This window comes from Mus caroli, chromosome 2 (genome assembly GCF_900094665.2).
Source record: "Mus caroli chromosome 2, CAROLI_EIJ_v1.1, whole genome shotgun sequence".
In the NCBI taxonomy this organism is placed as follows: domain Eukaryota; kingdom Metazoa; phylum Chordata; class Mammalia; order Rodentia; family Muridae; genus Mus; species Mus caroli.
Window position 1 is genome coordinate 120,949,565 of NC_034571.1, and position 14,267 is coordinate 120,963,831.

Below are 14,267 nucleotides of genomic sequence, written 5' to 3' on the forward strand. Positions count from 1 at the left end.
TGAGTTCCAGGACAGCCAGGGCTATACAGAGAAACCCTGTCTCGAAAAACCAAAAAAAAAAAAAAAAGAAAGAAAAAGAAATACCGTTCTTCACCAGCATTCGGTCTTTCCTTTTTTTTTTTTTTTTTTTTTTAACTCTTTCTTAGAGCAAATAGAAATCACTTTCCGTAATTTCTACCTCTTAAGTCTATATTTCACACTAGACAAACCAAACCCATGGTATTCTTTCACAAGCCTTCTTTCAAAGTGAGTTTCCCCCATTGGCTGCTACATGACAAGAGTTGGCCTATCTGCCTTAATGAAACCCAAAGGGAGCATTATCTTGAATAATGACATGAATACACGTGGCAAGTTCAGGGGCTGGGTAGACCATCTCGTGGTTTTGAAATGTGTGGTAAAAAGCATCAAGAGTTGACAGATTAGTTGGGGATTTGTCAAGAGTATTAATTACAGACTTGGAAATCTTGGTTAGTGACAGTCTGTCTTGTCGCATCTTGCAAATGTGATCAAAGTCATTTCAGTACTTATTTGATGGTGCCTAACCAAGGTGTGTGAAGAACGAAGCTTTTCATTAGAAATCACTGGGAAGTGGGGTGCATTTTGAAGGAAGAGGGCCTTGAATTGCACTCCCCTTCACACTTTTTCCTCCTCTTTTGGGGAGAGCAGATGGGGGATCTTAAAATATGGATAGCACACAAGGATAAAGTTGGGTCCATAAAAGTGTTTTTTAAAGCTACAAGAAGAAGCTATGAAGCCTGGAGGTTGTTGTGATCAGTCAGTCCAAGACATGTAGAGCTTAACGAAGACCTCAAATGTCAGAGTACAGTATGGAGTTGCTTAGGGGAAAGGAAAACAGGCCTCTGCCCTTGTTCAGATCTAGAAAAATCATCCTTTATTTTGGCTTCTTGCAGGGATGAGTGGGTGGGTCGGTGCTGGCATCTAAATCATAGAAAATGAAATAGAAACACAAGCCTGTCCTGAAACCTCCCTCCCTTCTTCTGGGAAGTCTGTCCTGAGGTACCTGCACTGTCTAGCAGAGTGGATGGACCACTCGTCGATTCTGCTCAGTTGGAGAGGCCGGAAAATGATTAACGCCGAGCCTTGTTTTGTTTGGTGGTCTGCAGCAGTCTCCGAGACCCTCCTTACTGCCTTCCAGACTCTGTTGGCACCCTTCTGGTGAGACGAGGCAGATCTTTTCAATGGCTCATCTAGTCAGAAGTTCTTGTCAGTTGCCTCTGTGCACCAGAGGGTGGCACTCCAGAGGTGGAGAGGAAGGGCGGGAAGAAGGAAAGAGTGAAGAGAAGGCAGCATTAATTCTCAGAGCTAGGTCTCTAGTTATCGAAGTATCTTAGCAAAGAGCCGCTACCCTCAGTCCCTTACCGGGGGATTAGGGACGGGGGAACCCTCTAAGTTTCGACCGGACCTGGGGGTCAGAGACTGAGAGATTTTAAAGAAGTCACAGCTTGTTTAGAAACAATAACTTTCTGTGTTGTGGGGAACCCACATTTTCTGCACTTCTGAGGGGCAGACGACAAGTCCTCCTTGAGCGCGCCCACATCTGACCTGACCCTTTGTGCCATGTTTTGCAGTTGCTGAATTTGTGCGAGTCCGTGAAGGATGACGCCCTGAAGGTGATCTCTGCCTTCAACATTCCACACATCACCATCCGTGCACCAATAACAGGAATCCCCAACCCTGGGGCTGCCGATGCCACCTACCCGGCGCCCACGCAGCCGCTCGTGCGGGATGGGGCGCGCTCTCAACTGGCCAAGCTGTGAGCCAGGCGAGAAATTTAGTGTCCCATCTTCCAAGTATTTGGCCAGAGCTGGAGCAGAGGCCAAAGTGGCATCTGGCAGAGGAGGTCCAGCTAAGGCTGGCGAGGAGCAGGGCAAGTTGTCTGGGAGAGGGAGCCATAGATGGATCACAGTGACTTATCCTCTGGCCTTTGCCTTGACTTCTCCCAGCCATGGCCCTGGATCCCCAGACAATCTCGCCCACTGCATGGTGCCATCAAAGATCTCTACTGTCAGTGGTGACTCAGATTCCCAGAGACTTCGAAAAACTCTGGCGCTGGGTTAAAAAAAAAAATCAAAACATAAAAATCAAACACCCTTAGGCAAAAGGGGTGGAGGAAAGCTCCACCCTCTCCAAGCTCGGGCAAAAGTTCAGCGAGGGATGATTCGTGAATCAGGCTTGCTCCAGCTTTGCGAGGAAATGCGCTGGCTAGAGCGGAGAGCTTGAGCCTGCAGTCGCCCTAGTCTCACCAGGTAGGCGATCTCCGGACCGCATGACCATGCGCGACAAACGCTCCTCAGCGCTAAACTGTTACCAACCCTTCAAAAAAGCATAGATATGCAAAGATTAATAAATAATAGAAAGATGCTCCCGCAGCTTAGAGAGGTAGGGCTGGCTGGCCTGGGGAATAATTGGAATAAAGTGATTTTGGAATTTGGAGAGATTACACAGGCGGAAATGAATTTCTCATTTGTGTTCTGACTTGGCGTTGCCCAGTTTCGTTCTCGTCTCTAGCCATCGACTCGCTCCCCTCCCTCCATATCCGTTGGCAGCCTCAGGAAGGCACCAGTGACCCACTGGCCCTTCCCACGCTGCTCTTCTCTGCTGTCAAATCCGGTCCCTGGAGTTCTCCCGACACAGCCGGAAAAAGCTGAATGGGCCCAAAGGCCCGCGGCTACCTGACTTGAGGCACTTGGTGGAAGCTCCCCTGACTACCTTGTTCCCTGGTGATGCAAGAGCCTCCGCCTCCAGGCCCGCTTCCTAATTAAGCCCTAAATAAGAGCACATAGCCCAACCCGTTGCTTTCCCCAGTGCCTGTATATTTTCTTTTAGCGTGTCCAGGGTTGCAAAATCGGAAGACTCCAGAGCAGCCTGCTCCTACAAAGAAACACCGGCGCTTCCCCACCCCCACCTCCCACCCCTGTATGGTTCTTTTCTAGTCCAAGTATGAGGCGCCTAGCTCCACGCTGAGGGCGCAGAATACTTGTTACTGGCTTTGGACTCCCAGAGTAGCAGCAGCAGATTGGGCTGCATGGGTGGAATAGCGAGTGGCAAGGCACAGTACTAGTTCACAGACCTTGGTCAGGACAGACTTGGATCGGCGGTGTACTTGACTTCATCCACGCCCCTGCCCTGTGCGCTCTTGTAGCGATCACCCCTGACCTCCAGCAAGAGCAAGGCTTTGCCTTGAACACCCCAGCTTCCCTGGGAACCAATGGCTTCTTTGATCTCGCTCAGGATTCACTTGAGAAGCTAGACTTTAGCATGGGGCTGTGTTGTGTCACTGTGACGTTAGATCTGCATACAAACACCAAAATGACCAAGATGGCCCAACATTGATTGGGACGGCAGGTCGCGACACTTGTTCTGCAAGAAAAGGCTACGTCCTACTTACTGCCAGCCTGGATGCAGGTTGGGTAGCCCTTAAATAGAGTTTCCTTAATCTCGTGTGGGGAGTGGGACGTTCCATTTCCAGAGCAGCTTCTCTGGGCCGCCGCTATGAGAGAAGGGGCTGGGGGCGGGGGTGCACATGGCACCATTGACTTCCAGACTTCTGTTGGGATCACAAAGGCCTTAGGAAGATCAAGGGATTTTTCGACCCCCTTATGGTTTCCCCAGCTCGGCCTGAACTCCGCTGCTCCGTGGTCGCCAGCATCAGCGGACCGGATGGATAGACAGTTCCTGGCGTACATTGTGAGCCCAAAACATTTCGAGGCTCCCAACACCGCTCATGGCACAACCGTCTTTCCTTGGTAGCCCCCCTCCTTTTCCTTGTAGTTATTCTTTTCCAGCTAACTTTCTCATTCCCCTATTTTATCTGCTTGTCGTGCCCGCCCATCGCTCCCTGAAGCTTCCCGCTTCCCTTGCCTCTCAACTGTCCTCGCCACCACCTCTGCCTCTTAAGTAATTGGGCACCAGGGAAAAAAATATATAAACCACCACCACAACAACAACAACAGCACACACACACACAAACACAACACCAAGGAGAGCCTAAAAGAGGACAGAAGGCGGCGGCGATAAAGAATCTCGCTTGAGGCACAGACGAAGAGGGGTGAGGATCTTGCTGATCTGAGTCCCCCGGAGGTCAGGAATTCTAGGAAAGGACAGTCAAAGGCCAATGCTCATCCTTGCACCAATCAAATACTCATGGTTTGGGGCTGAGAAGCTGTGCAAAGCAAGGGCGCAGGGGTCCTCCTGAGGCTTCCAACTGGCGCCCGCGGCCGGGCTGGACTCAGAGCAGTGTACCCTGAGCGCCCCCTAAGTTCCGCTCTGCGAGGTGGCCGCCACGGGCGGACGGGGAGGGGCGGGTACCTTCTGAGTGGAGGATGGGCGTGCATGCAGCTGCCCGCAGGCCAAGACACTAGGGTAAACACGCCGGGGTGGGCGGCGCACGCAAACTGCAGGACAGCCGGCGGGGCCACCCTCCCTACTACCTGTCGCAGCCTGCACGCGCCAGTGGCCTGGGGGCCGTGGGGGGTGGGGCTTACCTTCCGCCTTGCCGGGGCCGGACTAAACGGGGGCGGAGCCCGCGGTGATTGGGCGCGGGGGCGGGGGCTCAACTACCGCAGAGTCTCAAGAGCAGGCTGCTTTCACTTCGCTCCCCGCAGGCACTGGGTCACCAGCTGGTTGGAGCTCTGCGGTCCTTGCCATCGTCGCCGTCACCGGATTCCTGCAGCCGCTCTGCGAGCTGTGTTCCACTTGGATTCACACCACCTCCGCAGCTCCCGCCGCCACCGCCTCGGCGCCCTTCCCCTGGCCCTCGTCCACCCAATGTCTGACTCTGATTCTCGGACTGAGAAACGCAAGGTAAACACTCCGCGACTCCCGGGGCGCAGGCTAGGGATGGATAGAAGACAGGCGCCGCAGCGGCTTCATCTGTCTCTGGTGTCGCACGTGCGGGTGGAGGCACTGGTTTGTCCCGCGTGGCTGCAGGAGGCGAACGCTGGGAGTCGGGTCGAGGTCGCTGCGTGCCAAGGCACTTCTGGGGAAGGGTTGTGGGCATTGAAGCTGCGGGCACTTAGCCGAAGACTGGGTTGGGACGCAATGCCGCACGAGGGGCCGCTGAGGCATCTCTCGCGGGCAAGGAGGGCGCGTGGTTTCGGCTTGGAGCCGAGGTCCCGCTTCGTGGTACTGGTAGTGCGTCCAGCCGGGAAGCGTCGCGGCGACCCAGGCGGCCCGGGAGAAGTAGCCGCGCGGTAGCGGCGGGCGGGTAGACGTAACTCTTCGCTGGCGCGGGTTCATTGCGGAGGTTTGAGTATTAAAATCACACGCGCCCAGACTTTGCTTGTACCCATTCAAGCCAGTTTGGCCATAGTGGTCAATTTCCTTTCCGAATGTCCCTGGCGGCCAGGTTCCTTTTGCGACCGTCCTGTGGATATTGAGGAACACCTTATCTACAGGAGACAAGAAACCCCGTAACCCCCCCCCCCCCAGGACCACTTAGGCTACGCGTATTCCAAGCCTCAGCCAGCCGACTACTCCTAGCCCGATTGCACCGGGACCCAGTCGCATAGGCTGGCGGACCCCTGAGCTCGCAAGCCTATTGCCCCCGGGGCAGGCACTGCTTGCGGAAGGCTAACTGAACAGTGGGGGCAGAGGTCTGGATGTGCATGCCCGAGACCCGAGATGGTCGTTCATATTTGGTTCGTGTCAGTAGCACTCGGTAGCACATGGGGACACAGCAGGTGAAGTTGCTGAGAAGTTCTTCAGGGGACTGCGGGGGCATTAGGGACTTGGCTCGGAGTGGCCTGGAGTGCGATCGTGGCCTCGCGGATCTCCGAGGGGTGCGTGTCTCGCTTTGTCTCTAATGTCCCGCTGCCCTGGCGGCGGGAATTCCCGCAAAGCGCGCGCCGTCCCGGCCTGGCCCAGGGGTGGGGCGGGGCGCAAAGCGAAGCTGCCCGGCCCCCTAAGTTCCAGCCGGAGCTGCGGTGGCCCGCACAGTCTGAGCGGCGCTGGGCGGCGAGTTTGTCAACAATCGCCTTGCCTTCGGCTGCCTGACCCGTAGGCGCCGCCCCCGCCGCCTCTGCCCATTGGTTACGATGGGGAGCGACTGCGCGCGGGCCAATGGGGAGCACTGGCAGCCGGCGCCAGGGGCGCAGGGCTGGCGGTGCCCGCGCGGCGGCGGGAGCTGCGCGCTAGGGGCGGAGCGGGAGGAGGCGGAGGATGATCCCGGCGGCGGCCGGTGCTGCGCGGGCCAGAGGCGCGGCGCGCGAAACCTTCGGCTCCCCGGCGGAGCGTGGCGGAGGGCGGACGGGCAGGCGCGGGGCCCTGGAGCCCAGGACCCGGCTTTGTTTCCCTTGCCTCCTCGGTGGCGACGTGCAGGGGTCGTTCGATCGGCGCAACACGCCGCGCTTGGAAGGGAAGGGGCGGACGTGAGTCTCGGCATGGTGGCCCGGGGAGGGAAAGAGTCAGCCTTACGCCGGGTATTGCCAAGAACGCGCAGCTAGGTGTGGAACTTTCAAAGGGATGTCTCTTAAGGCCCCCTTTGGAAGTGTGCACATTCCGGCAAGGTTGCACTCGAGAGAAGTGGTTTAGTGTTTGGGGTGGCGCGCAGGGCAGGCAGCAGGAGGGACCTTGCGGCCGAGGGCGCTCGACCCGGGCGGAGCTGCGCTCGGAGTTACAAACTCTATTGTGACGCACTTACTACGACTGACGGCCGCTGCCAAACCTTCTCCAGACTTGCTGCCCTCAGCATTTTCGGCAAACAATGGGGCCGGAGCAGGGAAGGCGGCCAGCCGCCTGCAATCTCTGCATCTGCGCCCGCTCCTGTGCTCCAGCGCCGCATCTGAGCCCGGGAAATGAGAGCCCGCTGGGATTTTCAGACTTGATTCAAGTTTGTCCTGAAGGAAAAGCACGAAATGTAGACGTCCCACGAGCTGCTTCTCCTAAAACTTCTGTGCTTGTGTGTGCGTGAGCGCACAGGCTGACTCCACAAGCTGGGGAGCTGATACTTTGTTTTGTTTGGTAGTCCGATTTAGTTCCACTCTGCATCAAAATAAACACACCTTCATTATTTTGGGCGCCCCTTTGGTCTTACTTGGAAGATAGTCAGAAAAGTAAACAACATAACAAAGAATCTGAGGTTGACTCTAGAATTCTTAACGAGTGGATGAAATGATTTTAAAACTTAATTTGCTGAAGATAATCGTTTTGTTGTCCCCCCTCCCCCTGTTTCCTTGCAGAAAAAAAGACCAAATGGCCAAGCAACCTTCTGATGTAAGTTCTGAGTGTGACAGAGAAGGCGGACAATTGCAGCCCGCTGAGAGGCCTCCCCAGCTCAGGCCTGGGGCCCCTACCTCCCTACAGACAGAACAGCAAGGTAATCCCGACGGCGAAGGGGACCGCTGCCCCCACGGCAGCCCTCAGGGCCCGCTGGCCCCACCGGCCAGCCCTGGCCCTTTTGCTACCAGATCCCCACTTTTCATCTTTGTGAGAAGATCTTCTCTGCTGTCCCGGTCCTCCAGTGGGTATTTCTCTTTTGACACAGACAGGAGCCCGGCACCCATGAGTTGTGACAAGTCAACACAAACCCCAAGTCCTCCTTGCCAGGCCTTCAACCACTATCTCAGTGCAATGGGTAAGCCATAGCTGGGTAAGAGGCAGTTCGTGTATGCTTGTTTGAATATCGGTTTCAAGGCTGTGGGGAGCATTTAAAGCCTCATAGAATCAGTCAAGTGATTCGTTCTATATTTTGATGGAAACAAGATGTATGGAGATCTCAACAATTTTTCTTTTAACTTGTAAAGTTTGTGTCGTGAATTTATGGATGTACAAACATCAACTTACTGAGTTGCAAAGTTTGAATCTGTGGCCTTCTAGCCAAAGTTTATAACCAAGGTACAGTCGGTTTTAACCACTAAGCTTAGATGTTAATGTCATCGTGTTGGAAAGGAACCCCGTCAGATTTATAAAATAGTTTAATAACCACCAGGCATGTAAAAGGAAGTGACTGAACAACTTGGTCATTTCTGAAGACAGCCTCTGCAAAGATGAACAGCAGAGCCAACATAGAACCCCAAAGATGAATTTATGCCCCGATTCTCCTTTAAGCTCATTTTTGCTTCAAGGGATTTAATTTAGCATGGATGGATGAGATTAGATGGTAGATTTTTATTTCAGGGGCTAAAGTCAGTTGTAGAATTTTCTAAAAACTCTATTCCTAATTTTGAGATTTCATGCATAAAATTTGCTCAAACTCATCGACTTCCACAACTTCTCCCCTTCACACCTCCCAGACCAGTTAACCAAGTGGCACAAAATATCCCCGGCGATGCCTGGTACACTGATGAGGACACAGCTGGTGGGCACAGTGGCACTTTGGAGAGTGTTTATCCCATCAGCATTAAAGTTGCCCCTGATGATGTCCTGCAGGACGTGAGTTCTTGGAGTACAAGTGTTTCCATATCACATCACAACCAGGCCAGCAGATCTTGAAGTCAAATATCCCAATCTTTAAACGTTAACAATTACTTTAGATCCTATAGTCACTGTTAAAAGGTGGACTGAGATTTGACTCTTAAGACCTCTCTTAGCTTGTGCCTTGGGCTATGCACATTTCTGGTACACCCCTCAAGGAAGGATGGCTCTGCATGTTGCTTCTCCACCAAAAGAAAAACCATTTATTTTGATCCTGATCATCCACAATCATGTTTGGTATTTATCCGGCCAGTCAGACTTGTAGATGACATTAGGAACTTGCCCATGGTGTCAATTAAGAACATGTCCTCTATGAACCACTCTGGGGACTGTTAAGCCCTCCTAACAGAAGGAGCTGGGAGTCTTGTGTACTACTCTAGCTATTGCTTTCAGAAGTACTTCTGGACAGGCACTTGCTACCATTCATTCTACCACGAAATACACCCAGTATATGGGCATGTGCTGAGTTAGCAAAGCTCCCTGGTAGAAGTGCTTAAAAACCTGTGCATTTTAAGAACCCTCTGGAAGCTATTAGAGTCTTAATACTGCCAGCTTAAGGAATGGTCTCTGCAGGTGGAATAATCTGGGGAACTATTTTCTCCTTTCCTGTTCACTAGGAGTAGTGGATGAGTTAGGGCATTCTCTGATGTGACGATAGTCACAATTGTTTTGTTTTTGGGTCCCATTCTATCTAGGAAGCTAATTACAGTGGAGTTCATCATAATCTGAGATGACTGATACTGAGCTTTAAAGGTCACAGTCTAAATTCTTAGGCAGAGTTAATGGTCATAGCTGTGAAGTGCTAACTAGATTGCACTTCCAGTACACTGGGATGATGTTAGCTTGAAGGTTAATGCGCGAGTTGACACAGCGAGTGACTGGAGCTGGTTTCTATCCGTAAGCTCTGGATAGATTTGCTTGGGGAGGGGGTGGTGGGGTGGGGTGGGGTGGGGCAGAAGGAATTACTGACAGAATAAGAGGACTTAGCCAGATGTGAGGTTATTATATTAGATACACTCAGAGCTTTTGTCCACCACTGCTGCTTTTTTGACCGCCTTCACAATCTCACTTCTGCCTGAACACTACTTAGGCTCAGCTAAAAAGCGATCTCTTCATCTTCTGGACTTGTTTAATATTTTTGAAATCTTCAATGCTGCTTTTGATACATTATTGCAAAATACATTTTCACAAAGGAGCCTTTATGATTGGTATGAGCCACTGGTCGCACAGAGGTCCAGCTTAGCCAAGGGCTCTTCTTCTCCGCTGGCAATTTGCGGTAGGAGACAGAGTATGCCTTAAAAACCATGTCCCCCTCTCCACTGATGTGCTGAGATTAGACCTAAAGCTTTCCCCATTAAGGCAGACTCTCATACAGAGCAGAACCCCAGGTCCTTGTATCTTTACTGTAGTGAGGAAGGAAGGGGTCTCATTGGAGATACCTGGCAAGCAGATACCGTATTAGAGATGTCGGTACAGTTTCCTCCACATCCCACTGTTTTGAAAAGATCTTGCAAGAACATTTTGTTTACTGTTTGGAAGTCGTTTTACTCGACATCAGCCTCCATATACTTTGGGGGGATCAACTTGCCAAACCATTTCTTAGTGAACGGCTGATTATCTTAATAAAAGAGAACCTTCCCCACACCCACTGACTGCCTTTTCTAGTGTTTTTTTATGCCACATATGTTTCTCAAACCAGTTGATCTTTGCACACACTCTCCATCTGAAGCATAATCAGTATGAACTTGGAAATGCAAAGCAGATGAATATTGACTGTCAGCAGGGACTCTGAGGTGTTTGTGAATGTCTTCAGCTTTGGACTGGCAGAGCAGAATTCCATCATCTTTACAATCCCTCAGCATCCTATGCAATTGGCCTCGGCTCAGGAGCGTGAGCTTCCTGTGAAAGGCAGGACATCCTGCAGATGCCATCATGGCTAACATAAAACACCTAGACGTTGGAACCCGTGGAGCTCTGTCTGAGTCTGTCCATGGGGTTGTGTTTTGTTCTTACAGTGTTGGGAATGGAACTCAGACCCCACATAAAGCACATATCTATTCCCAGCATATCTGTGTTGGCACGGGAGGTGTGCCCCTATTATAGACACAAGAACACGGGTACATATTTACATGAGTAGGTGAAGTAATTTCTTGGGCCATCTCCATAGACACTCAGGTCATGTGCACATAGCGGGTGGCTCATTTCTTTTTCTTGCCTTATTGCACTGACTAGAGCCTTGTGGTCTTGTTGGATAGAAGTGATAAAGGTTGTCTGAAGGATCGTTCTCTGCTTAGAGAGAGAGTAAAATCATTAACTAGATTAGTTATAGGTATTTGGGGATACTTGTTTATTTATCTTTATTTTTGTTTATAATCTTTATTAAGATTAGGATATTTTAACCAAACTCCTAAGTTCCTGAGAATTTTCAGAGTTAGGTTTTAATGAAATGTTTGTACCATGATTCTATTAGCCTGTTGGCATGGTGTGGTACAGTGTTCAAACACTGTTAAGTGCTCTTATATGCCCGGGATAAATTCTACTTGGGCAAAACATAATTTGTGTACAATGATGGATTCAATTGAATATTTTATTATTTTTATACCTTGAAAGGTGTGTGTTAGTGCTGTTTGCTTTCTATAGAAAGGCCTGAATGGGTTGAGAAATATTCCCTCTTATTTCCAGAAGGAACTATGAAAAAGCAGTTTTGAGGGGTTGAGACAGGGCCTCATGTAGCCCAGGGTAGCTTTGAACTTACTGTGTAGCCAAAGGTGTGCTTGGTGCTTGATCTTCTGATTCTCCTGACTCCGCCCCCCAGATGCTGAGGTGACAGACATGTGCCACTGTGCTTCTGCCAGAGACCTGACACTCAGCCCAGAGTGTCTCTTGGTGATATCAGAGCACCCTTGGTCTTCCTAGTTGGTTTCTGTGTTCAGTCATCCTTTCCCTGAGGCCCCCCCCTTGGTGAGAACAGACAGTTGCTGGTGAATTCTCTTCCTGCCTATTGGGGCTTCCCAGATAGAGGCCTCTGAGCAACCTGCCTGGGCTCTGGAGACAGTGAGAAGACTAGGTAACTGCCCCAGAGTCTGCTGAGAACCCTGAAGCCCTCCCCTGTCCTCCTTCCCATTTTCCTGTGCTTTGCAGTGTGAGTGGTCTCTTACATTCAAGGAGGAGGGCCTGGCGATGGAGCTGCTCCTCCCCCGGGGAACAGGTCTGTATCTGTCACCTAGGTCTTGTTTGTTGTTGGTGGGTTTTCTTACTCTGTTTAGATGTCGTGACAATTCCAGGTTGCTTGGCTCAGTGGTGGCTCACAACTCCAGAGGCTGAGAATCTAAGGTCAGGTAGATCTGGTGTCTGAAAAGCTGCTTGTCCCAACAGCAGCATCCCCACGGTGTCATCAGTAGGGGAAAGGTTATGGTGTCTCTGAAGGCACTTAGCACTCCCAGGGGACCCACATTTTAATACTGACCATTTGGTGGCTATGGAACATCAATTTAGACTAAGGTTAACTTGATTGGCTACAGAGAATTCAGGATTTTAGAAATCACCTCTCTTCCTTGTGTTTTGCTATTGTCTGCGTGGGATAACATTAAAAGAGATTTAGCAGCTGAGAGTGGTGGTGCACACCTTTAATCCCAGGAGGCAGAGGCAGGTGGATCTCTGAGTTTGAGGCCATCCTGGTCTACAGGGGCAGTTCTTGGACAGCCAGGACTGTATACACAGAAATCCTATCTCAAAAAAACTAAAAAAGAAAGAGATTAGAAATTTAGCTACAATCCTCTTTTTCATAACCACACTGCCTGTCACTTCTCTCACTTGCCCTGTGTGACGAGTGGTGTAGCCTCAGGCTGTTCTCTGTTGCTTCCTGTATGTGTGGATAACCCGGTCTAATTTCAAAATAGATAATGTCCCTTGGGGCATTTATTAAAGAGAATCCCAAGTCTTATAGTTGTGTGTGATTGGATTCTAAGATAGAAGAGATGTACTGGAGAAGCGATGGTGCTATACACACACACAGAGAGAGAGAGAGAGAGAGAGAGAGAGAGAGAGAGAGAGAGAGAGAGAGAGAGGAGAGGATGAGAATAAGACAGCCTGAGGGACATGCCCTGGCTTGTTCTTTTAAAAGATGACAGACTTGTTAATAGCAAGTTTGGTTCTGAAGAAGTTCTTAGGACTAAAAGGAAGAAGAAACTGTGCTTAACTGTAAGTAGTACAGATACAGATGTGTGACTTTTTACTACTGAAGGAAATAAAATAAAATAAAAAATCACCTGGATAACTATAATAGTGTCTACTGCACATCTGGCGCTGTAACCTTTGTTTCAGGCATCTGCAGCAGCCTGTCACTGGGTATGCATGTCTCCCTGTGTTAGACTCTTGCTGCTGGTGAAGCAACACCTCGCTGCAGCCTGTATTAGAGGTTCTTCCAGGGACACTGTCCCCCTATCAATTCCTTTGAGGGCTGCCTGTATGTGTATACTGTGAATGGAACATCTCCAGCCCATGGAACCCTGTCAGCTGCCTGCCTTGGTCACCTCTCTCTGCAGCCTTGTACAACCACTCAGAGCAAGTCTGGGCGGAATCTTGGCTGCTCCTCAGCTGACCCAAGGGCCACTGTGCATCTGGCAAGTCTATTTGAGCTCCAGTTTTCTCTTCCATCCAGTGAGGACCTGCATTCTCTACGTGCTGTGGGAGCTTGAGAATAACCCAGCAGACAGGAGGCACCTAGTAAGGAACTCAGCACTTCTCCTTGCCTCCCAGGAAGTGTCCCAGCTGATCATAGGCATGGCTGATATGCAGTGTTCTCTACTGACCGACATCTGTGGAAAAGACCAGCCCTTCCGGAACCCACTCACAGGGAACCGTGTGGTCGTGGGAATGTCACACTGTGTAATTCAGAAGCCCTCTGGTTCCAGAGTAAACAAGCAAAAAGGGAAAATATTTTCTAAAAACTCGCTTCAATAGGGTGGGAAGGGAAGTGTGAACCTGCTGCAGGTCTGCTGATGGACCTGAACATCACCCTGAGGGGAACCTTGGCTTTTCTGGCAAATCTTTGGACCGTGGAGGGACATCTGGAAACCCTACCCACACCGGCTCTGCCTGCTTTGGGGCTGAGCCTAGGCCACCTGCTGGAGACGGACCATTTGTGGCAGAAATTTGACTAGAGTTCAGAAATGTGTATTTTGAAAAGAACAGTCTCAAGACAGAAGCGGAGAAGCACTTTCCCCTGCGGGTCAGTGTTCTGGAACAGCTTTTCAAAGCAAGGGGTATGTTTTTTATCCCTGGAAGGCCCACTGTCTGAGCAGTCAAGACTTTAAAAAATGCCTCCTTCCCCTGTATCCTGCGAGGTGAGGAGCAGTCCTTAGCTTGGAGTTGCTATAGGAAGTTTCTAACCCTTCCAGATGAGGCTTTCCCATGCTGGGCAAACCCAGCATTCACAGCATAAAACAGCATCTACTTAATGGCAAGCTGAACCTAGGTCTCTAAGAGGCCAGGCCTCTTTGGTCTCCGAGTGTTAACTTAGGATGAGTCTGAAGTCCCTGGTGTCTGTGGGAAGCCCTGACTTCACTTTGCTTTCTCTAACTCTGACTTTTGTCCAAATCAGAGCCCCTTGTTTCTTCGGAGAGCTGTGGCCTGTCCCCCGATTGATGTTGGTGATAAAGGGATGCGGGCTCCTCCTGTTGTTGCCCTGGCCTTTTGCCAACCGGACAAGAGAGGGCGGGCACTGGTGACTCGTCTCCCCTTAGAGCCCGTGTCCTTCTGGCTCGTGTGTGTGTGTGTGTGTGTGTGTGTGTGTGTGTGTGAGAGAGAGAGAGAGAGAGAGAGAGAGATTTGGG

General features: G+C 50.8%; 2 protein-coding genes across 3 annotated transcripts in view; both read left to right on the top strand.

The window, feature by feature from the left end:
- The window catches only part of Acoxl (acyl-CoA oxidase like), a 276,006-nt gene extending 273,838 nt beyond the window's left edge, over positions 1 to 2,168 (top strand). Inside the window, 1 exon segment of the mRNA XM_021179280.2 lies at positions 1,590 to 2,168. Coding sequence (XP_021034939.1) covers positions 1,590 to 1,778 — 189 coding nt within the window. The 3' untranslated portion in view covers positions 1,779 to 2,168.
- Positions 2,169 to 4,597: 2,429 nt separating this feature from the next.
- Positions 4,598 to 14,267, top strand: part of Bcl2l11 (BCL2 like 11) — a 32,680-nt gene continuing 23,010 nt past the window's right edge. Inside the window, exons 1-3 of one of the 2 annotated variants that reach the window (XM_021155557.2) lie at positions 6,181 to 6,389; positions 7,200 to 7,336; positions 7,505 to 7,594. In XM_021155557.2, coding sequence (XP_021011216.2) covers positions 6,181 to 6,389; positions 7,200 to 7,336; positions 7,505 to 7,594 — 436 coding nt within the window. Of the gene's footprint in view, positions 4,825 to 6,180; positions 6,390 to 7,199; positions 7,595 to 14,267 lie in introns of those variants that run through there. The other variant, XM_021155556.2, reaches the window with a different exon arrangement.